Genomic DNA, 24,148 nt, shown 5'->3' on the forward strand with positions numbered 1-24,148 from the left:
GATGAAAACATGATTAAATTCAAGCTAATATCTTTCAACCGTTAGATCGAAAACTTAGCTTGTTACACACAAATGAAATGCACGTTTTAGGTTTGTGTAACCGTACCCAAACATGTACATTTGTTGGTTCAACAGTAGTTAAACAAATGGTTAGCCATATGAGCACTTTCATATTACCATATTCTTCTTCACCATAACTAGTTCAAATGACTCAAATGAACTAGTTAGAGAGTTGTTCAATTGCTTAGATCTTGTAGAAGTATACAAGACACAATTAAAGCAAAAACGATTTGATTCACTCGAATCAATTCATTAACTTTATATCCACGGTTTGCAAACTTTCATTCCTTAGTTAATATAAGTATAAGTTCACGAATAATCGTTTTTAGAATATAACCAACCTAAGTACGCGTATCAGGTACGCGGAATTAAGTACCCGGAATAAGTTTGTAAATAGTTCACAAACTCCAGCAGATTTTCTCAGGAAGAGAAACTCCGACAGTACGCGGACTGGGTTCGCTGACTCTGTTCCGGTTTCCTGAGCAGCAAAGTATACAGACTTTGGTTCAAGGAATAAGGACTTATACATGCATGTGTTACCACACAATGCTTATATCCAACAATGGTTATATAATCTAAAATCTCATTTCAATCACTGAAATATTCTTAGAGGACGTTATATAGTTTTTATTCACAAACCATTTTTCGTCAAAGCCATTTTCAAGTGATTGAAACGTAACATGACTTTCGTCACTAGGTAAAGATGAACTTGGCCAAAGCGAAAGCTTACCAACACATATTTCGAGAAATAGATAAGCGAGATAAACTCGGCTCAAAATAGCAAGTGTGTATAATCAAAGTATATATAGCAAAACGGCTTTTGTCTCAAGATAGGAGATATAGTAGATAGACTTTTGAGTGATAGATAAGTTCAAGTCTCCACATACCTTTTAGTCGATGAAGTTCCACTAGTTCCTTGAGTAGTTCTTCGTCTTGTATGATTATCGCCATGGAGTTCTTGAGCTCAAACTGCACTTTGTATCCTAGTCCCATACTTAGCTATAGTATACTAGAAATCAAGACTTATAGTTTTGACCACTAACATTGACAAACATGTTTGAGATAGCAACGCATGCGAGTTCGACCGACCAGTGCTCTAACATGATCAATATGAAACTTTCCAAGTCGACATCAAATGATTGTCTTACGCAAATCATGGAAGATGTTTCAAGGCAATTTTCACATGATCATCTTTTGACTTAATATTTAATTTCCAACAAATAAATTGTTTCTAACTAAACTTGTCAAGGATAATGGTGAACATAGTTAAAGCAAAAATCTTCCAATACATATTTCGATAAATAGATACGCGAGATAAATTCAGCTCGAAATATCAAATGTGTATAATGTAAAAACTATATAGTTATACGAATTAGTGTCATTAGAATATAGAATAAAATAGACTTCTGAGTGATAGATAACTTTTAGTCTCTACATACCTTTTGTTGATGAAGTTCCTCCAAGCTCTCCACAGTAGATCTTCGTCTTCAATCGATGAACGTCGTGAAGTATAAAGCTCAACTACACATTCTATCCTAATCTGAGACATAGTTATAAGTAGACCAGAAATCAAAACTATAGTTTTGATCAACTAAACTTGACAAACAAGCTTGAGATAGCAACGCTTGCGAGTTCGACCGAGCAGTGTTCTAACAAGCCCCATAAATATAAACTTAAGCTTGTGCGCTGGTAACATCTAAAAACATTATGTGGTGATGATAATTAAGTAATAGTGCTGGTAAATTAACTTTAGGACTATAAATTTGGTATTACTGATGGGATCTGAATCTCATTCGGAGTAGATAAGAATAACACTTAAACCGCTGCTTCTTTCATTTGAACGCCAGTACAACCTAAGTTATAGATCAACTTCGTCAAGAGTTGAAGATGTTGTTTTAGTCTGATCAGGTGACGGTGATATATTCTCAGCTGTAGCAGTTGAACGCGTTATATTCTTAACTGCAGCAGTTGAAGGTGTTGTGCCCCATTTCTTCCCGGCGAAGTTGATGACTGAAGCAGATGTGAACAATTTTCTCTACAAAATTTTCAGTTTGGCTAGTAAGTGATGATGCTTCCTTACTAACAGAATTGAACAGTCTGTTAGTAAGCATTCCTTTGACAGAGACACGAGTTCAAAATGAATACAGTAAGTGACAGAATCAAGATTTTCCTACACAGAACTCGATGAGTAATCGATAATATTATCTTCTTGCGAGTGCTAGAAGTTGATGTTGCTTTTTCATGAAACTTCTCAGCCTTCCGGATTTCCTCTCGTTTTTCGCGAGACCATGCCCTTATTATTTCTCCACTTAGGTTTAAGTCTTTTATCATCTTGTGCAGGTGTTGTTCCAACAATTCTTGAGTAGATGTTAAAAAACAATAAGGAATTAACAACATATTAGAACTCTATAGGGACTGAGAATAAGACTAATATTAATGAAAAATAACATGTAAAAATATACCAGAAAAAACTTGTTTGAGAAAAAGCTTCTTCTCCGGAGTAATTTTATTCTCATCCTCCATAATTAACTCTTTGAAATTATCTTTTCGCAAATGTGAATCTCTAGTGTTTTTTTGATAATTCGATTTTGTGAACGGAGTATACATACGTGACAACGTGGACCTTATAAAGAAAGAATTCTAAACCTGTCTTACGTCATTTTCAAGTGTCATCTCGAGCAGAGTCGTGCCAAACTTTTAAGGGGTTCTAGGCGAAAAACCAAAACTAAAGGCTCTGAAAAACAAATTATATTGTTTTATAGCAAAATAACATAGATGATTGGGCCGACCGAGTGAAGCGAGGGAGGACCTTCACTTTTTTATCAAATGTAAGTGATCAATTGACATAAAAAGATTGAGAATGGTCCATGCTGAAAAACCAAAAATGCCCATGTTGTAGCTGGATTTTTTGTCATAATGATCTAAAGGTCGCGGGTTCGAATTCCGGGCACCACAAAGTTTTTAGGTTTTTTTTTTCGTTTATCTTCATTCTCCTTCAGTTTTTTTCTTCCTCCAAGTTCATATCGAAACTGCTCCATCTTCTTCTTCAGTCCACCACCATCACCATCCACAAATTTTGGTATTGATTATTATCTCGAACCTGTGAGTGACGCATAGATTTAAAACAAGAAAATAGAGACAAATCTGTTTCTGAAGATGATTGATTTCAAGAGTTTGATGGATTTCTGAAGTTGAATGAAGAACAGAAAGGGGACTTGGTGCGGATTCAAATTGTTTGAGTGATGCTGATGTCGAATTGAAGAAAGAGGAAAGAGGGAATTGCTGATTGTTAAAAGAAATTAGGGTTTGAGTTGTGATGATTCTGTAATCGAGACAGAGATGGAGATCGAGAACATGAGTTGAAGTTCTGAGATGAAAGAATAATTGGGTCTGTGAAACTGAATTTGGTGGTGATCTAGGTCAGATGAAGATTGAGATGTTACAGGGAAGATGGAGACTGGAAGGAAGAGAAGATGAACTGTTGGTCTTGGTAACTGGTTATGCAGTTGAGAGTTAATAGGTGGAATTGGCACTGGTGGTATAGAAACAGAACTGAAATGGTTAATTAAGTGTGAAATGGCAATGAGATTCTAGCTGCTGGTGATGACTGAGCAGATACAGGAAAGTATGGTTATTTGCAGTCGAATTGAAGCTGAGAATAAATGGTTATGAAGCTACAGAGTAATTGACTGAGCAGGTGTTGGTCCATATGGATTCTCAGAATTACAAGGTGAGTTGGGTTCTGTTAGTAAATTTATTGCATTCTCTCTTTTGTTGGTATAGGAATGCTATTTGAAACCCATGTATTCTGCCCTTATGTGCTTATCATATCATGTTGAGCAGGAATTTGGCCTTGTTCTGAAAATTCAGTAAGTGGGCATCTGTGAGATGAACTGTATCTTGTGCATTCTCCGGTGCTCACTGGAAGGAACTTTGAAGGAATTCTCATGCTTTTGTTTTGGCATTATTATGGAATACAATATTAATGCCAAAATGTAGTTTCTTTTGTAAAACCGAATGCAATATTTACTGGCTTTATTTTGTTCTTGAATTTTCAGTACACCAGTAACCTATCAAGGTTTCAGGATAATTGTTACATCTGTATCATGTTCATAATGCTCTTATGAGCTATTGAACCATCTACTTAGTTGTATTTATTTCGCCTGAGCAGAGCATTTCAAGAATGGATACATCTCCGAGTTCCGTTGTCATCGATCCCAGACTGTTCACAGGAATATCTGCTATTACAGGTGAGTTTATGTACCAACTTTGGTTTAAATATGAAAGTTGCATATGACAGATATCTGAATATGTTTGTATTCATGTTACAGCAACGACTTATGACAATGATGATGAGTTCTCCAAATGGCAGGAGGAGGTTAGGAAAGCGGAACTCGAAGCTGAGGCTTTGAAGCATGGCTCAAAATTAAATGATGTTGGTGGGTCAGATCACTTGAAAGACTTGGAGGGGGGTGTTGACGAAAGGCCTTCCACACCACCTGATGGCGAGGAAGAATTCACTGATGATGATGGAAACTGTGTACAAGTGGGACAGAGGTCTTAGACTTAGAGCATGGGTTCCCCAAGTAAGTTTTTTGCTATGTCCATCTTACTTGGTTCTAAACTAATACTAGATAAATAGGATATTTTTTTATCTCTGGATACAACCTGCGTGATTGAATGGTTATTGTCTTTTTTGCACTTGTGTATTCTTATTGTGTTATTGTGTTTGAGGCTTTTGCCGATGAGATGGATATACTATCGGTTCAAGAAATGACATTACTACCTCCTGGTGAACACTGAATTTTCTCAAATTTTGATTTACGCTTGTTTCGTTATAAGCTGCGGAGGGGTTTAGCTTTTGATTTTATATTGAAGACAAAAATTGAAACTGTAGTGTGTTTTGTTTTTGTTAACTTACTTTTAAGTGGACCTTGAGATGAGCAACCTGTTGCGTGTCTCGATTAATTTGGTTTGTTAGAGTAGAAGAGAAAGAGGCTTTAGTGTGGAGACTTAATAAACATCTTTTTTATTAACTTGATAGATTCTACAAGCAATGTGTTTCCATTTATGTGGACCTCGTATTCGTTGGTAGCTTCCTTCTTTAGTCCTTAAGCAATTGTTTGAACTATTATTCAATTGATCATTTTGTGAGATTGCAATCAAGTGCATAGAAGTACAATCCATGATCTGTTATTTTGGTTTGTTTTGTCTCTCATAATTGGAAACAAGAGCATTTGCAGTACCAGATTACGATAGTTGCTAGATACAAGCATGCTCTGCATTTGAGTGCAAAGTTCGAGATACAGTTTCCCTGGTCATTTCTATCTTTGAGATACATGATGTTGTCACACATTAGGAAAACTGGTCTAGGGGTTGCAATTTGAATCATTTGACGAAACCAAGTTTACACGTCCTAAATTTTCATAGGTACTATTCTTCCATTTTTTTTCACTTATTCTCTTTCCTGCTGCTAATGTTGGCAGAGAACTGTCGAAGAAAGCACAAAAAGCAAATAATATGTGGTGGCGTCTGAGTGGAGTTCTAGGTGATCAGAATCGTATGCTCATGTATATCCTATTCCAAGCTGCATTCACAGTTGCCACAATGCCTTTAACTGTGCCAATATTTTTGTCTTACAAATTGCATGTGATTTTCCAAATACTCAAAGTCTCAGCATCTATATGGAATGGAGGAAGCTTTTTATTAGAGGTGATGCCCAGGCAAGTCATAATCAAGGAGAAGAAGAAACTCGAAATGCTGCCATTACCAGTCCAACCTGATCAGCCTGCTACTGTCTCAACCTAAATTCCCACAGAAACTAACGGCTTCACAGAGTCCGACAACCAGTCAGAATAGCCTTGTATAAAAGAAAATGACTTGTAAAATTTCGTTTTCGCTACTGCTAGAAAAGTTTAGTTAGTACACCTATGACTGATATCTTGGGATTTAGGATTTTGAGGTGTGGAAAGTTTAGTTTTGAACTCGAGCAGTAGAAATCAAATAACAGCATATCAAATCTCCTTTACAATTTTTCCTGAACATCTCTTTTACAAAAAGAATAAATTCCTTTACAAATCTGAATCGGTGCAATATCACGTAGTAGTGTTGTTTTGTCAAGTTCTTCGGTCGGCCCTCCCACCGTGGCAACGGTTGTACTAGTATATATATTATTAGAATATGAAAATAAAAACACCTACCTAAAAATAAAGCTTATTGCATCAATTTTTTTCTTTTTAACATATGCTAATATTTCTGATTTGGTAACAAAGATGATGTTTGGTTCTAATAAATATCACCTTAAGCTGATTTAATATCAAACAACAAAGATTTATTTGACATTATATGTGATACCCCGTGTATCACATATAATATATATATATATATAGGGAGGATCCATGGACACTCTTATATGCACACTATCATACATGATTTGTTCTATTTTCTCCATAAAATTCAAACGACGACAAATTTAAATTTAATATTTTGATGATATCTTCCTCTTATAAGATTCTACATTCCTACCAAAAACGAGTAAAATTTGAGACGTGTAACATCACTATCTATTTCTTTGAAAATCAGTCGTTAAAAGCTAACAGTTGAAATTAAGATCGGTAAATGGTGAGGCTTTATATCTTGGGTCATGCTTTAGATCGGAAAATTGTCAAGGAAGAATATACAAGTTGTTTTACAACCTTGGTATATTTAATTACGAAGTATAGCGTTTATGTTTTGAACTTTGTAATTGCGACGTAGATAATCTTTATAACTTGTTATTAGATTGTGCAATAAACTTAGGATTTATTTCATGCCTAAAAAACTATATTTAATTAAACGATTTTAAGGAAGTACACTTACGAACTTGTTTCATAGTTAAAAGAAATCAAATGGATTGGTGGTCCGGTTTCATTGAATATATAAAGCAGAACCGATCCACACCATATGAATTAATAGTTTTGAGCATAAGAAAAATTTAAATGAAAAAAGTAGTTATAAAAATAACTGTCTAACCCAGGAAAGGATTAAGATATTCCAGGTTTTACATGGAATACCAAAACCCACCTTTTTAGCCTCCTAAAATCTAGGTAGGATACATTATTCTTATCTTGACATGGATTAAGCACCCACACAAATACAATATACAGTTATTTAAGGGATAACCCAACCTAGGTTAGGATATCAAGTCTACCAAACACGACCTTAAGGGATGATTCCTCCGCAACCACACTCCGATCCAATATTGTTATCTTATTGTTATCTTATTCACTTAACAGTATTCAAATACTTTCATCCTTTCTACTCCACACTCCACAGCTAGAAGTAAAAAATCTCAATTATTTAATCTCAAGAAATTATTTATTGATTTTCACGCCACAAGAATTACTTTGCAACTATGAATTTGACCTCATCTCATCATCTTTGAGTGAAAATCTGAGAGAAAAATCATACAGTAGTACAGAGAGATCATCATTTCCATGGCTCTATACTCTGCTTTCTGCTTCGATAGTATCGTTGTTTCAAACCCTAGAATTCGCAAGAATCATTGTTTCAATTTGAACAATAAATATGTAAGTAAACTCAGTATTCGTTCTCGGAGTAATCGATTCTGTAAATTGCAAGGTAAGAACTTGATTTCTATCTTTTTTTTAAGCTTCAATTTTGGGATGTGGTAAGATTCTCGATTTATTATGGTTCATGAATCTGATTTATACCGGTTAAATGCGGGTTTAATCATTATTAGGTAAAGCGCTTTCGGGTGAGAATGGTTCGGCAGATGTAGATGATTCGGATCTTGTAGTGTGTTTTGGAGAGTTGTTAATTGATTTTGTACCAGCAACTAGTGGACTTTCACTTGCTGATGCAGAAGCTTTTAAAAAAGCACCAGGTGGTGCACCTGCTAATGTTGCTGTTGGCATATCTCGTCTCGGTGGATCATCGGCTTTTATTGGCAAGGTATCATCACATCACACTGCTAATTTTTTGTGAGAATGTAGTGCATAACGAAAAGAACATTCGGAGGAGTAAATTGAACTTGTAATTAGTTTTCATGTGGACACCACGAAATGTCAAGATAGAGAAGGGATGATACAGATCCTACCCCTTTATAAATTACGACTACATTATGCTTATGTTTTGTAAGTCCTTTGTGGGAACTTAAATGATGGCAGCGTAGAGATGTTTTTTGTGAATATGGTTGGTTATATTTGCAGGTTGGTGAAGATGAATTCGGGTATATGCTTTCTGATATGTTGAAAGAAAATAATGTGAACAACACGGGGTTGCGGTTTGATACTGGTGCTAGAACTGCTTTAGCATTTGTCACATTGAGGGCTGATGGGGAACGTGAGTTTATGTTTTATCGTAATCCGAGTGCTGATATGCTGCTTCAAGAAAATGAACTTGATTATGATCTCATTAAGAAGGTACTTCGAGAATATATTGGTAGTAGATTACCAATAAAATTGACCAACATTACTGGCGAACTACTTTCTCATTTCTTTTGTTCTTTATTGGTAATTTGCTTATCGGATGAGCAGGTTTCTTAATGTTGGATTGTGTATGTTTTCTGTGGACTGTACAGGCGAAAATATTCCACTATGGTTCTATTAGTCTGATTACAGAACCATGCAAGTCAGCCCACATTGCAGCCACAAAGGCTGCAAAAGATGCCGGTGTGTTGTTGTCGTATGATCCTAATTTAAGACTTCCATTGTGGCCATCAGCAGATAGTGCCAGAGAAGGAATCCTTAGCATATGGGAAACTGCTGATGTTATTAAGGTAGACATCTATTGAGCTATAAGTGTTCTTATAACTCCATAATAACTGTTAACCCCTTTATATGCAATGAAAGCAACCACATAATATGGTTAAACCAAGTGAATACCATGTTTGCTTTATTTTTATTCCCTTGACATAAATCAGGTAAGTGCAGAAGAGATTTCATTTCTAACTCAAGGCGAAGACTCATATGACGATGCTGTTGTTCACAAACTTTTCCATCCAAACCTCAAGATGTTGGTGGTTACCGAAGGACCAGATGGTTGCAGATATTACTGCCAGGTAAGGAACTGGTACTTTATTATCTCTTAACGTGTCTTTCTTTGAAATAGGATATCTCCATCCATGTTTACAATTTGTGAAATTGAAAGTACTCTTACACAGGACTTCAGTGGGAGGGTTAAAGGCTTAAAGGTAAAAGTTGTTGATACTACTGGTGCCGGAGATGCTTTTGTTGCTGGAATATTGTCTCTACTTGCAAAAGATCTTTCCTTGCTTCAGGTATTGCTTTCCTTGATACTCAATCTACAACAACATTCTTTGTATAATGCTTCTGTGTTGTGCTTAATAATATAATACTCTGTAGTAAGCGATAAAATAATATTAGATTGAATAATTGTTTTTGCTGGTATACAGGATGAAGGCAGATTAAGAGAAGCGCTGAGGTTCGCAAATGCTTGCGGTGCACTGACAGTGATGGAAAGAGGTGCTATTCCAGCTTTGCCAACTAACGAAACTGTGATGAACGAGTTACATAAGATTGTGTTGTAGAAATCTCATTCAACTCTAGAACCCTTCTTCCCATTTCGAGGTGTAATGCTGTAAGCCTGTAATTTATCTGTATGTTTACATAGTCTTTTTATAAACTGGATTCGAAGGTGAGTGGCTTCGATTGTACTTCAAGAATGTAACATCAGCAAATAAAAGAAGTTAATATGAACTTTCCGTTCACAATCTTGTGTGGCCTCATTCTTTCATGTTAAGTTTTAGGTTCTGGTATTGCTGGCAGGACTTTTCCAGATTCATGGAGAAGTTTTTGCTTGGCATGACATAGAATTGACTCTAAGTGAAACATAAGCCTATTTTGCTATGCTCATACAGACCATGTCATTGCATGTTCTTGAAATATAGAATCCCAGTAATGCCCTTCACTCTGAAATAAGACATGATGCGGTACCTCCTAAAGAAATAAGGGTGAAAAATGTAAGTTAAAATTAGACCACTAATTTCTTAGTTTAGATCCGTTTGGGGAGGCTAAATAAGAGTTCAAATAACTAATGACCTTACATATTTCAATTCATCAACTTTAAAAACCCCTCTTGCAAAAACACAAATGCCAAAACAATTACCTGAGAATACAAAGTAGTATCAATCAGATTTCAAACTAAGACTTGCAGAGATGGGAGACCAGGCAGAGATTGACAGAATCTTCAACAAATTTGACATCAATGGTGATGGTAAGATATCATCTTCTGAGCTAGGTGAAGCTTTGAAAACCTTAGGATCAGCTTCAGCAGACGAGATTCAGCGAATGATGGCTGAGATCGATACAGACGGTGACGGATTCATCTCTAAAGATGAATTTGCCGCGTTTTATCGTGCCAATGGTGGTTTAATGAAAGACATTGCAAAGATCTTCTAAGTATGGTGTTTGAATATATCACTCTCACCATCCATGTATGCTACTTATCTTCATATTGATGTAGCTTTACAACAATGTGCAAGGTACAGTGTTTATTATTACATTTGTTGTTCATCATAAAATGTTTCTTTTTATTATGTCAAGGCATTTGCTTTTGTAACCTTGGATAACAAAGATTTTAGTTTCTGGTTTGAATGAAGTTTCCCTAAAGGATATTCATTTATGTTCCGTTGAGTCAAATTTTTATACATGTTTACATTTCATCTACGAATGATGATCTCTGAAAAGAATGGACAGACTGAGAACATAACCATATACGAAATTTAAGACTTGGAACGGCAAACCTTTATTACTTATTGAGAATTGATGATGTATGATATATACAGTCAATTCTTCATAGGAAAACTCAAGAGTATATACAACTTACACCCTTCACTCAGTCTAAATTCATCACCCAAGAAAAAAAGATGACACTAAAAAAACCAAAAAAATGGAAAACTGAATTTGTTTTCAATGGTGGTTAGATTCAACGGCAATATAGGTGATCGTAGTCTTCGAGATCTGCAACACCTAACATTGCTAAAGCTAAGTGGTTTGTCATGTCACTCTTAGTTTGTAATTGGTGTTGAGAGTGATAATCAGAAACAAAAGCAGAAAGATCAGGAGTTTTACTCTTGTTTGAGTTACGGAAGTTCTCATCTCCTTGTAATATAGCGATGATCTCGTCGATGTTAGGTCTACTAGATTCTTCACTGGTTATACAAGCAGCTGCAGCTTCAACCATTCGTGTCATTTGTTTTAAATGGCATGGACGAAGCCTTAGCTTTGGATCAACCAAGTCTTTGATAGCTTCACCTCCTTGCTGTAAGAGTGGCTTCGCCTACAAAAGATAAAAGACAAAAGTCAAGTTTTCCCTTGTTTATTTTACGCAAGTTCAAACTAATAAGCAAGTAAATAATTTATAATCAGGTTCCTCCGCAAAAGTTAGAGAACTAACATTATATTATTGCAAAATCGGATGTTAGGAGCCATTAGGTGAAGGATACTTGGAGCTCGGATTCGGTTAAAGGCTTGGAGCAAATAGCCGAACTAAATATTTCCAACAAGCTCATAGTTGGCTCACATATACTACCTCCGTTTCAAAAAGATAGGCTTGTTTCATGTGCAATTTGCACATGAAACAAGCCTATCTTTTTGAAACAGAGGCAGTAATGTATTAGTGCAAAAAGGTTGAACAATTTTAGGCATCCATCTTTTCCAAATGAAGAATTAACATATAACACCTTCTTTAGTACATTTCTAGGTAACAGTTGCATTTATAAGTAAGGACAGAAGTAACAGTTTCTGAGAAAATGTCAATCTTAAGCAAGCCGCTCAATCAAACCTGACTAAGAATTCAAATCCTTGGGCTAGATAGGGCTACATCAGAACAAGAACACACCCAGCCAGATTTGCTGCCTTAAATGTCACCTAAATTTCACATGATAGCAGCAACATTACGTAGCTTATGTTACATATCTACTAGCATAGTTACACACAAACATTTGAGAATGATGGTTTCAAGAAAAAATAATCCTCGATTCAGACAAACCGCTCTAACTGAAGCTTGAAATTTTGAAAATTGGAAAATTTTGAGGTCAACTCCTAGGAACGTGACAATAATAGTTTATATTCGTTATCTTTAGACGTGCCAATAAACTACTGAAACTTATCGTAAGTTGTATTAGTGTTAACAGATGTATTTCATTTGCAAAGGCAATGAAAATGAGTGATTAAATCGATGAACTGCTAAGAACAGAAACAGTAGGTAGATCTGTTTTCATCACAAGCAATTAGCCTAGTTTGCTTCAAATTAATCTAACTAATCCAGAAAAGAAAAGAATCCAATTTTCTCTTGTAATCAAAACAAAGGTAGATTTTAAAAAGAGACCAACAAATACTATGAAATAAAACAAGCTTCAGATATTCTAACCAACTGTTAAAGCTAATAAGAGACTAATAACTAAAATCCAAGTATCTGGATAAAACTTCAACTTACCCATACGACTAAATTAGCATCTCCGGGAGCTCTTTTTGCCTCGATCGGTTTACGGCCTGTTATTAGCTCCAACAGTACCACACCAAATGCATATACATCCGTTTTACCGGACACTTTTCCGTGTTGGAAATATTCAGGAGCCAAATACCTGTAAATCAAATTATAGCTTTAGAAATTTCCCTTAATTGACAAAGAGCACAAAATCATCACCAACACAGTGTTTCATGGATATCTTACCCAAAGGTTCCTTTCACAGTTTTACACAGGAAAGGAACTGATGGCGCAGTAGTCCATGTCGCCAATCCAAAATCACACAGCTGTAAAAATACTCTTTATTAATCAGATTCAACCAATCAAGACATTCTCTATGGATTGAATACAGTTGCAAAATGCAAACTAACTGACCTTGGGTGTCTTGTTGGAAGTAAGGAGGATGTTAGACGGTTTAATATCTCTATGAACAACACATTTATCAGTTCCATTATGAAGATATGTTACAGCCTCAGCAATTCCCATTGCAATCTTAAATCTACTTGACCATGGAAGAGATGCAGAACCCCTTATCCCTCTCTTCTTCTCATGAAGATGGTATTCTAAACTTCCACCAGAAACATACTTATAGACAAGAAAAAGACCTTCATCTGCATCAATACAGAATCCCAAAAGTGGAACAATATACTTGTTCTCCAATGAACTTGCAATCAATAATTCTCTACAGAATGCCTTTGGTGCTTCACTATCCTCTTTGTCTAATCTTTTTATTGCAACTGAAGTTCTTCTAAACCCAACTTTCCCTCTGAATACATAGCTCAATGCACCTCTTCCCAATACTCTCCCTAATCCAAACAAAAGAAGAAAATTTAAAAATTTATTAACAGAAAACATAAAATTTAAACACAAAAAACCACCAAGTTTGTACCTTTTCGAAAATTCTGTGTGGCAGATCTGATTTCAGAGTAACTGAATCTAATCAATGTATCAGCAACTGGAGATATACTTTTCTCCAGAGACTCCAATCTTCTCCATTTCAACAAGTCATTAGTATTGGATTGAATGTTTTTAGACCCGGTATCTAAATTCACCATTAAAATAGTAGTACCACCTGCTGAAGAAGATGAAGTGGATGAAGAACGGTTGAAACAAATTGAATCAAATTCCCTTTGTGAACCAAAACTGAATCTAAATGAAGAATGTGCAGTATAAGAATCAGCAGCATTAGCATTAGCAGCAGCAGCAGAAGCAGAAGTTGTAATGAATTCAGCACTGACATTAACACCACTTGATGATTCAGCTAATAACCAAGCTTTATTATGTTCAGATATTTCTTCATTATTATTCTTCTTTACTTGCTTATTACTAGTACTATCTATCATCTTCTTGTCACTTTTTTGTCTCTGTATTTTTTTACTACCTGGTAGTACACAACCCAAACCCAATTCCCAGACCATTTTCTGTAAAAGATTTACAACTTCAAAATCTAAAACATGGTATTCTGTTTCAGTAATCACTGTTGAAGTACTAGAAGAAGTGGGTTTTTTGGCATTACTAGTAGTTTCTTGAGAGCAACCCATTTGATTCAAAAAAAAGAGTGAACTTTGAGAACAGATCTCAAGAGAAAGAAGAAAACAACAATAAGAACCCAAATATCCCAAAAGAAAGGGGTTCTAATTCTTTGCTTTAAAATGAAGTTGAGAATTTCAATAAAAGAAGACAGATAGAGAGAGAAGAATAAAAGAAAGGATTTTTCTTTCTTAAAAAAAATTGTTTCATTAATGGAAGGTGAATGTACAATGTGAAGAAGAAGAAGAATAGCAGGTGGTGGTAACTGGTGATATGGACCCAAAACTGATTCTTTATTTTTTTGATTAGAATATCTAATCAAGAAAGGTGAAGTGAGATCATGAAATTGAATTCGATTCTGTGGTTTTGTCTAGTGAAGGAGAGAAAAAGGAAGAGATTCTAGTTGCTGGTCAGAAATGGACAAATAATTCCACAAGGCTCTAGGCGACCAATTTTACTCGATGTGTTGCATATCTTGGAGGATAATAAAATCTCCCGGGAGGATAGATTTTTAGCATGAAAAGTGAAATTTTATGGATTTCGATTTCCATGTATAAAGATGTGATTAAAACTGGATTAGTGAAGTTTGGTAGAAAATAGATGTAATCACGAATTTATCGAAAATTAAACAAAGTAATTTAGGAAGTTTTCCTTGGATAAGAACCTTATTTCTACCCATAACAACAATTATGCTACATTTATTAAAAGAAATCTTTGAAAGATTTCCTAAGATTATTTTAGGAATGTAATTTGGATATCAAAAATAAATCATCTTGCATTTTACAAAAAGTTAATTTTTCGAATTTTCAAAGTTGGACTCAAACTGATTTCTGACTTTTCGATTTATAAGTCAAAGAGCAATTTTTAGAAGTTTCTGTGAATCTATTTACAGCGTGTTTGGATTGCATAGTAGAAGTAACTTTTCGATTTCTAAAAATCGAAAAATCAGAAGCCAGCTTGGCTGTCAAATTTCAAAACGACTTTTAGAAGTCGAAAATAATTTTACTTCTGATTTCAATTTCTGGAAAAACAGAAATCCTAAGCAGATTTGTATCTAAACACGCTATTACGGATACAGCTTGCTTGATCACGCTATGAATTCCCAGTTGGTTGTTGTGAACGGTCATAAGACCATTCGAGACGTTATTAGAAAACTGAAGGTTTGTTTTCTAGGGTCTAAATGGAAAAAAGAATTAGTTAACTTAATTCTGCCACCCTCACCCTTAAACTTTCAGTTTGGTCACCATCCAACACCTTCCAACTTCTCCAACCACCACCTAATCATGGGGTGTCAATGTTGCCAAGAAGTTGGCACCCGTTTATCTGTTGACCAATAAGGAGCACAAATGTACTGCATCAGCTGGTTTAAGTCTATGTCTAAACCACTGTATCTGATTCTGCAAGGTTCCCGATAAGCTAATAGCCATTGACAACCTTGTCTTAGGTGAATGCTCTGGATGAGAGACCCAAACAGAGTTATCCATTAAAGAAATCTATTATCTATTTTAGTTATGGTTAGGACATTGAATTATGCAATTCCAAAATGGGTGAGGGGGGAGGCTAACTAATTTTTCGGTTGCATTCGTCATATGTTAGCCATTGACAAGCCTAGCTAGGCTTTCAATTTGTATGGCCGCATGGGTTCAAAGATTTATAATTTTGTAGGTCCTCACAAAAAGTTAGATAGATAGAATGAAATAAATTGAGTGATTTTGATGGATTGTCGCATAATATTTCATGATTTTTAGGGTAGTTGATGCTGCTGCCTGATGGAAGTTAAAAGTCTAGGTCTAAAATGTATTCATTAGTTGTGGACCTTTTGGCACCTATTTCTCTTGCACGTGTATAGTTAAATGGACACGACTTATGGAGGTCTCATATGTACATGATGGCCCCTGGAAAATAAAGTTCAATAAAAGAAATTATTTTTTGGCTCATGAAAGATTTTGAATGATTTTTTGTGTAATTATTACTTAGTACTAATTAGAAAACAAAAAGGGGAGATGGTATGTTAATTGTTTACCGGGGAAATGTTAATTTTTTTTATTGATTTGATTATTCATAATGCTTTGTTAGATGTTAAGCATGATCCCTACTTGAGACTTCTTAATATTTTTCGTCAAAAGAAATAGAACAATATTAAAATTTTCATCAGGATAAACAAAACTTCATGAATAGTTCTATGTATTTATTGTGGTTTTCTTATTTCTTGATGGAATCTTTTCGGAAGTGTAACGTTATTAGTTTAGGTTGTGAGTATCATAAATCATTCGTTTTTTAAAATTTTAAATCAATGTGAGGTTTATCATGAATATGCCATGGAATTTGTTTTGACAAATTAAGAATTTGTTGAGATTTTATCTCAAAAGTTGGTGTGCTAATTGTTATATAATTTATTTTAAAAACTAAAAAAATTAGGATAATAGAATCTCTCCCAATTATGTTGTTTTAAATTAGGCAAGAGTACTGGTGTACTACAATGTCGTGTAGTTATATGCCATGGTAAGCTCACAAGAAACACAAAAGATTGTCATTATGCATAAATTGCTCCATAAACCAACAAAAGCAAACTAAAATAGCAAAATGATTGAAGAAAAATTTGGGCAAACAATGCTTATACAAAAATAATGGAAGTGAAGAAAGTTCATGACATGACTTGTGGCAAACCATTTTGTAACCGATCAAATAAAAAAATAACACCGTAAAAGAATCATTCAAAGGAAGATTATTAACGTTAATTTTCGTTTTGTTAATACGCGGTCATTTGTTTCAGTTTTTGTCTCTATGGATTGTTATAACTAATCATGCATTCGTACTAGAGTGGATGCTGCTTGCACCCCAGTTACTAACAAGCAAATATGTATGGACTCGTGGCGCCAATCTATTTACATCAAACCCTCCGGTCGGGTAAATATCATGTGGGGAGGTTAAGGGAAACTCTTGTGATGTAATCCACATTTTATAGACCAAAAATATCATTACGGGTGAATTTTTCGTCCATATGTTTGTGAAGTCTAGATATTATCTTTCAAATGTTATTGAATGACTTGATTGGATCTTAAAGCAGCTACACGTTTGGGGTGCCCTCGACAAACTCAAAGTTTTGGATTTTTTTTAATGCATAACCAAATCAAAGTGAGATCTAGAAATTAAGATTATAGAAAGATAAATTTATGTATCTAACGAGAACTTGGATTAGGCTACGAGCAACCACAGTCGAAGACTGTCGGTTTTTACGTATCTACGCGGCCGAAGACTGTCGGTTTTTATTTTAGTTAGATTTTGGGTTCTAAGAGCAACCACACTCGACGACCAAAAGCAAATATTTGGTCCAGAAATCAACCACAGTCAAACAGAGTAAAGATTAAAAATTAGATTAAAGCCAAAAACCAAACCATATTTGGTCTTTAGTTTGGTTATAGTCGACCACAACTTCAAAGTACGTCTTGTACCGGGCGGAAATTAAAATTACGTTTGAGTTGGGGCGCAACTTGAAATTACGTTTGAATTGGACGTAACTTGAAATTACATTTGAATTATGGCGGGGCGCAACTTTAAATTACGTTTGAGTTGGGGCACAACTTTAAATTACGTTTGAATTGGGGCGTAGATTTAAGTTGCGTCTGGATTGGGGTTGGGGCGTAGCTTTAAGTTACGTTTGAATTGGGGCGTAGCTTTATGTTACGTTTGAATTTTGGCGTAACTTGCATTTACGTTTGACTAAATTTTAGCGTGCAGCCCCGAATATAACCAATTTTTTTTTAGTTTTTAGTCTTTAGTTTAGTTATAGTATGATCGCACCATTGCAGTTGCTCTAAGCCCGTAACTTGGCATAAAGTGGCCCAAATATTGATTATTGGTTTCAAAACTAAAAATTTATTGACGCTTATAGTTGTTACACAATATTTAGTAACAGCTACACTGTTACAGTTGTCTGTAAGATAAATAGGTACGAGAAGACATTTTACTAGCACTTATAAATGTCACAAATTGATTACAATTAACAGAAAAAAATTAGGACCCAATAATTTGGGGCTCTAAGCAACCGCCTAGACTGCCTTGTTTATAAGACGACCATGTCTGAAATGTCAAGGATCCCTCTTCTACATCTTATTTTACAATCATTACTGATGATTCCTCTCTTCTATAAGGTTTAGTCTACTAGACCTATGGTTCTCTCTTGGGAAATCGTCGTTGCATTCGTTGTAATCTAACAATTGTAGTAACACACCTTAACCTGTGCAAATGTAAACAATAATGGTCGTATCACGTAAATTTTGTGTTAGAGTTTCTTACTCTCGTAATTTGTACATATGTAGATATAGGTACTGGCGTTCTTCACTAAGTATTTATTCTTTAGTTTTTTCAATTACCATTGCTAAACTCTCTCGAATTGAGCCAAGACATAATTTATTCATCTTGTTCTGCTGCCTGTAGGTTATCTTTTTCGACTGATCTTCTAAAGCTTAATCTAGGTCAAAATGAACAAGCAAATCCATTGGATATGTAAACCAAAGTTATTTGTTCCTATAATCTTTTCTGCCACGAGTTGCCACCCATGAAAGTCAAGTTTATCTTTTTTAGTTTCTTTATCTTTATTTATCGACACCAATATTTCTACTGCATTATCTAGATGTTATGAATCAACTATTGTTCACAAACCATGACATAGAGAAAAAACAAACCTTTGAGTTCAGACTTACCTCAAGCAATCTTCTGAAAAAGTACATTAACTGCAACTGTAACAGTAATACCCAAAAAATCTAAAGAAGATAACAATTATTGTGTTAAAAACCCGCAGAAGCATTTGCACAATTACAAGATAGTACCCCAAATATCAAAAAGAACAAACACCACACAAGAATAAAAAGCAACGAGGTTGAATCCTCGGGAAGGATTACACGATTTATATATTACCTTAAAGAAGAAAACCACATACAAAGCCTATGCAGTAAGATATTTTTGGTGTACAATACTAGGTTCTCTCATGGGTTATTTTTATATACATAGGTCGGATATATTCGTTGTCATATAATACTAGTACAACCGTTACCACGGTGGAAGGTCCGACCGAAGAACTTGATGAAACGACACCACTGCGTGATAGATCCTTCACTGTATTTTATGACCCGTTCCTTTTTTTTTCATTTTCCACAAATTAACGGCATTTCAGAGTCGCCGTCATTTTAACGGTCATACTGACGGTGTTGTTATCTGGTCAGCTCACTTGAATCGCTGAGTTAACTCGCTGAGTTAACTCGCCGATTTAAATCCGGCCTAGATCCCCTGTTATTGGCTGTTTCCGGACATAATTACAGGCCATTTACTTCTGCTCCTTCACTGCAATTCAATTCATTCATTCTATACATTCATTGCCATACATTTATACATTCATTCTATTACTTCATCTGCTCCAATTCAATCATTAGCAGCACCTTGGGGTTCTTTATTGCAATCACCAGCTTCTCCTAGACAACCAGTATCAATCACTACATATTTCAGCTCACAACTTCATCCATTTACTCATTTGCAATCAACTCTACCACTGCATCTCAACACACATAACTCCTTGACCTAAACATCTGTAATACCTTTCCTTTCTTCCTTCCTGCAACTTCTAAGCATCACAATCTTCATGATTTCCTTAGGCACCAACTGCTTCACAGCTCCAATTGCAGCTGCAGCCATGCCACTCTTTTTTCCATTGTGATCTCAGTACCAAATCAAGCCCATCTGCTCAACACAAACAAACTCATTCCCATCTTAAAATCACTGGAACCCATTTGTTGTTCATCTGCAGCTCTACAACCAACTCAGCACAAAAATCTTTCGAAAACCTTGAAAATCATCATCACAAATCCACCAGATTTAACCAGTCACTACCACCACCTTCATTACCAAATTCAGAACTATTTCAACCCCACTCTACAAGAACTCTGTCAAGACCCTTCTTCTCAAATCTCAACCCCTTGAAATTCATCCCAATCACCAGCTCAAACTCTCAATTTTTGTTTCCATATTTGCTTCAATTCCTTCTTCCATTCGCATCTCAGACTCATGTCACAGCACCAACAGTTCAATTGGTCAGTCCATCTCAGCTCACAGTCAACAAACACACACAGCTCTCCAACCATGATTCTTGTTTTGACAAACCACTGCAACACCATCCCATTATCTGCTGCAGATATTCGAAACTCTGCTTAAACTGATATCTCCTACATGAGGTCTGCTGTGAGACCCTAATTTCATCTCAACTTCGGCCACAAAATCAGTCCACCTTGAACTCGAACTTTCAGGAAATTCAAATCCAAATGAACCCATCTGAAATCTAACCAATCAACAACAAACCCTTGTAATTCTCGATTTAAAATGATATCTTCTTGATCTGGTTCTCAATCAAATCTCATGACAAAAAATTCACAGCCAATTCATTTCCGCTCCCTTTGTTGCCAAATCATCTTTTGAGACAACCACAATCGATCTTTGGCCAGCAAGAACATCTCATTTTCTCGGCTCAAATCTTTTGCGGCCATGTGGAGGATGCCTCGAACACAATAATAGCATACACTCTAATTCCAAATCTTCACTATAATTATGCAATCGCCTATCAGTTCATCTACATAGTTCTCACGTCCGAAAACCCCAGTACTAATTCTACAAAATAATCACTAATTTCACATACATTCAAGAAACAATAAGAAACCCTAATTTCAATTACCTGATTTATCCTTTCCCGTAGCTTGAATCGATTCCTTCAATCAATACCACTACCAACAATCATTACATGATCCTTTTCTCTCAATTTTCATCATCGAACCACGAAGGAGAAGAAACAACGAATTTCTCTGTTGGAGTTTGGTGACTACGAAGAAAAAACAATGAAGGAGAAGGTAGTAGAAGGAGGGAAAAAAAGAATGAAAAAAGAATGAGGTTGACGGGAGTCGAACCCGCAACCTTTAGGTCACTTTACCTATGGTTTTACTAAACTGTCCCTAAACAATTAAACCATTTCCAACCTCCGTGTCCTTTTTTTCTGCCCACGAAATTTACTTGATTACCCTTATTTTGTGTTGTATTTACAGTAGTTTTAATGAGAAATGAAAACATGGAGGGGCTCTTTAGTCCTTTCATTGTCGATTGAAAATAGTTTGGGACACCAAAATCCAATCTTTTTTGTTAATTGATGATCACTTAGGATTTATAAAAAAGTGGTCATATAAAGGTCCTCCCTCGCTTCGCTCGGTCGGCCCAATTTTTATTTTTTTTTGCAATAAAAATAGATCCTAACTTAACTCTAAGAGGATGCTTGGATCCCTGGTTGCTAGACTTTAGGAACAAGTAACATTGACCGACCTAACAAATACAATGCACCACAATCGTCAAGGTTTATCATCAAAACCTTATCTCTTGCGGATGATATTATTTTCCAGATGAAAACACCATCATAATTGTCGGGGTTTATCATCAAAACATCGTCGATTGAGGATGATGTTCTCCGCAGAGGTAAGTGTAGTAAAGTAAGTTAGATGTTGTATATTGTAAAGGTAATAAATTAATTTGAAAAAGTAAAGGATAACTTAATATACTTAAATCCCTTGGAGACCCCTTACCAGGTTAACCTGGTTAGGCATAAATTTACGACTCCCAACTTTGCAAACCTAAACATTAGTAACTATACCGATCCTTATAATCATTTTTTCTTCAACTACTTATTGATATCGTAATCTTTATTTATACAAATATTATCTTCCCTTTCAATCAAAATAAATAATACAATAACTATATCGATCATGCTAGAATAAGTATTCCTTCTGCCATAGTTACCCATGTGCTGATATGGATGGACTCGTGGCTCATATCCATTAATAACAATATTCTCTTGGGGTGAAGGTTATGTACAAACATTCGTAGCATGGCACCACATATGACTCACCGCAAAAGTTTTCACAAATAAATGATGCACTACATCGTCTTACTTCTAAGATAATCCATAATTTATGTATCTTCTGTTGCAATTGAATATGATTTATTGTAAAAAAAAAATAGAAAGTAGAAAATTATTTAAAGGTTAATTCGGGGGCTGTTGATGGAAAAAACAACATGGTCATAATAAATCAAATGGTGGTTATTATGCTTAAATTCTCTGAGAGTTATTTGAGTCATTTTCAATACAAAAAGTTAAGTCTTTTGATGTCTCTAGGAAATCTCTTATCTTGTTACCATAGATGAGAATAAATCAGGAGCCCACATAATAAAAGGGACCATCCCTCAAAATTGAAATGACGAGGGTACCAAGCACACCATAATCTTTTCGTATCAACCTACTATAGACACACCTTGTGTAATATTATAGAAACGATAACTGCCAAAAGATTACTCGACAAGATGTTAGCTTGGTATATAGTTATATGTTTAGAACCGAACTAACTATGGGATTTATACCAAGTGGATTAACGTACAAGTGTATTTACTTTATTTATAATTATAACAATTATAATGCGGAAGTAAGGTAAATAACACGACACACAATATTTTATTGTGTGAGGAAAATTTCAAGGCAGAAAAACCCTGGGACCTAGTCCAGTTTTTAATAATCTCAAAATTAAGCAGCTATATTCAAATTGACTACCACAACATTGTATAGTTGAGACCAAGTAAACTACTCGGTAGTTACTCTGTTCCTTCAGTATCCCAACACCTACAACCAATTTATTCTACGCACGTATAGAGTCCACAGTTTCAACTCGCTTCACCCGCTGTGAAACAGTAAAATGGTTTACTTGTTCCAGTAACCACCTCATTGTGTACCTCCCAAATACGACAATGGTCAGAGATAAGTTGAGTGTAAATGATTTTTTAACTATAAACTCCTTTGGTCAAAGATCAATACCAAGAAAAAAATTACAAAAATAACCTATTGTTGCTTGCAAGCTCTAGTCAAGCAGTTCTACGAGGAAAAACAACTAACCAGTTTGCCTGATATATCCACAAGGCTGATGTTTATCGAGATAAACTGCTTGTTAGATACCAGAGAATCAAGTGTGCACGAAGTATCACAATGATCAAAATACCAAAAATAAAATCTTCTAGTTTTCAATATTCAATTTTTAAAGTATCACCTCCACAAACAACCTGATTCCTACTAATGATTCATCATACACAGAACGGAATCTGTTAACGATTACTATTTTTATCTTTAGATCTAGAGTCAAATAGATCCGAAATAGTCAATCCTCAAACAAACTTGAGTGACATTATATCAGAGAAAATGACCATGGGATAAAAAAGTTTGATAAATCAAGGATGATTATACCGTTATTCAATCAAATTAATAATCCAAAACTAAAATAAAAATACGATTTTGTTTCTCATCAACGGTACAACTAAACACTTCTTGATCCCAAAGAAGACTTTAAATGAAGGAAATGCAAGAGATTTCACCAATTAGATTAATCCACTCTATCAACGAGTTGGCTAGCCACGCAAAGGGTTAGGAAGTGTTTCAAGGGATTAGCCTATGAGAATACAGTCTCCACTATATATAATGTTATGACCAAGGCTTATTTGGACAACATGGAATTACCAAATCCAAAAATCATTAAGATATGCAATAAACTTGTATGTTCGTTTTTGAAAAATTCCAATGTAATCCAACTAACATACCGAAATCACTCTTAGTTGAAAACTAACATTAGCTAACATACGTAGTGTATACGTATACTTTACTAATATAGCAACAAGAGATATGCAATCCTCTGGGATACGAAAAACATACAAATTTGAATATCTAAAAGATATAAGAATATTTCGATTTCGGGATCTCACCTTGAGGATTAAGGAAAATACTTAAGTAATAAAAGTTTAGCATATGTTCAAATCACTATGTTGACATTATGTGAACTGCTCCAAGTTTAATTCGTAAAGACCCTAAGATCACATCGAAAATACAAATACAGATTAAACTCCGAACATGATCGGTGAGGGATCGATTCTACAAATAGGATCTGTCCCCAGCTCTATTTCGCCTATGAAATATTATTTTGCAAGTTTACTTCCTTAGATTGTGAAT

General features: G+C 35.2%; 4 protein-coding genes across 6 annotated transcripts; 3 read left to right on the forward strand and 1 right to left on the reverse strand.

The window, feature by feature from the left end:
- The first annotated feature begins 3,070 nt into the window (after positions 1-3,070).
- LOC113282098 lies at positions 3,071-6,091 on the forward strand. 3 transcript variants are annotated; one of them, XR_003326553.1, is made up of 4 exons: positions 3,071-3,790; positions 3,904-4,310; positions 4,392-4,646; positions 5,547-6,091. XR_003326553.1 is itself a non-coding variant. In XM_026531032.1 (4 exons), the coding sequence occupies exons 1-3, from the start codon at positions 3,770-3,772 to the stop codon at positions 4,622-4,624; spliced, it is 333 nt and encodes a 110-aa protein (XP_026386817.1). In that variant the 5' UTR covers positions 3,071-3,769; the 3' UTR covers positions 4,625-4,646; positions 5,547-6,091. The 3 variants fall into 3 exon arrangements, 1 of the variants encoding a protein (XP_026386817.1); XR_003326554.1 differs by having other exon boundaries at positions 4,119-4,310; XM_026531032.1 differs by having other exon boundaries at positions 4,232-4,310.
- Positions 6,092-7,319: 1,228 nt separating this feature from the next.
- On the forward strand, positions 7,320-9,793 carry LOC113282099 (probable fructokinase-6, chloroplastic). Its single transcript, XM_026531033.1, has 7 exons — positions 7,320-7,680; positions 7,802-8,013; positions 8,271-8,483; positions 8,642-8,839; positions 8,984-9,121; positions 9,224-9,340; positions 9,476-9,793. Exons 1-7 carry the CDS (start codon positions 7,536-7,538, stop codon positions 9,608-9,610), a joined length of 1,158 nt encoding a protein of 385 aa, XP_026386818.1. The 5' UTR covers positions 7,320-7,535; the 3' UTR covers positions 9,611-9,793.
- A 366-nt stretch (positions 9,794-10,159) lies between these two features.
- On the forward strand, positions 10,160-10,704 carry LOC113282101 (polcalcin Syr v 3-like). Its single transcript, XM_026531036.1, has one exon. The coding sequence runs from the start codon at positions 10,239-10,241 to the stop codon at positions 10,479-10,481; it is 243 nt and encodes an 80-aa protein (XP_026386821.1). The 5' UTR covers positions 10,160-10,238; the 3' UTR covers positions 10,482-10,704.
- Positions 10,705-10,803: 99 nt separating this feature from the next.
- Positions 10,804-14,596, reverse strand: LOC113282100 (probable serine/threonine-protein kinase PBL7). The gene is made up of 5 exons (XM_026531035.1): positions 13,439-14,596; positions 12,925-13,355; positions 12,757-12,836; positions 12,520-12,667; positions 10,804-11,361 (listed from the first exon to the last, which is right to left on the reverse strand). Exons 1-5 carry the CDS (start codon positions 14,088-14,090, stop codon positions 11,008-11,010), a joined length of 1,665 nt encoding a protein of 554 aa, XP_026386820.1. The 5' UTR covers positions 14,091-14,596; the 3' UTR covers positions 10,804-11,007.
- Between the last annotated feature and the right edge of the window lie 9,552 nt (positions 14,597-24,148).

Source organism: Papaver somniferum, chromosome 5 (assembly GCF_003573695.1).
Source record: "Papaver somniferum cultivar HN1 chromosome 5, ASM357369v1, whole genome shotgun sequence".
NCBI classification, from domain to species: domain Eukaryota; kingdom Viridiplantae; phylum Streptophyta; class Magnoliopsida; order Ranunculales; family Papaveraceae; genus Papaver; species Papaver somniferum.

Bases quoted from the DNA above. Each gene is read 5' to 3' on its own strand.
- LOC113282098 (XM_026531032.1), top strand. From the start codon at position 3,770: ATGGATTCTCAGAATTACAAG. The intron at 3,791-4,231 runs GTGAGTTGGGTT...TCGCCTGAGCAG, and splicing joins TGGATTCTCAGAATTACAAG to AGCATTTCAAGAATGGATAC. The intron at 4,311-4,391 runs GTGAGTTTATGT...TTCATGTTACAG, and splicing joins AGGAATATCTGCTATTACAG to CAACGACTTATGACAATGAT.
- LOC113282099 (XM_026531033.1), top strand. From the start codon at position 7,536: ATGGCTCTATACTCTGCTTTCTGCTTCGATAGTATCGTTGTTTCAAAC. The intron at 8,484-8,641 runs GTACTTCGAGAA...TGGACTGTACAG, and splicing joins ATTATGATCTCATTAAGAAG to GCGAAAATATTCCACTATGG. The intron at 8,840-8,983 runs GTAGACATCTAT...GACATAAATCAG, and splicing joins AAACTGCTGATGTTATTAAG to GTAAGTGCAGAAGAGATTTC.
- LOC113282101 (XM_026531036.1), top strand. From the start codon at position 10,239: ATGGGAGACCAGGCAGAGATTGACAGAATCTTCAACAAATTTGACATC.
- LOC113282100 (XM_026531035.1), bottom strand. From the start codon at position 14,090: ATGGGTTGCTCTCAAGAAACTACTAGTAATGCCAAAAAACCCACTTCT. The intron at 13,356-13,438 runs GTACAAACTTGG...TGTTTGGATTAG, and splicing joins CACACAGAATTTTCGAAAAG to GGAGAGTATTGGGAAGAGGT. The intron at 12,668-12,756 runs GTAAGATATCCA...TTTGATTTACAG, and splicing joins ACTGTGAAAGGAACCTTTGG to GTATTTGGCTCCTGAATATT.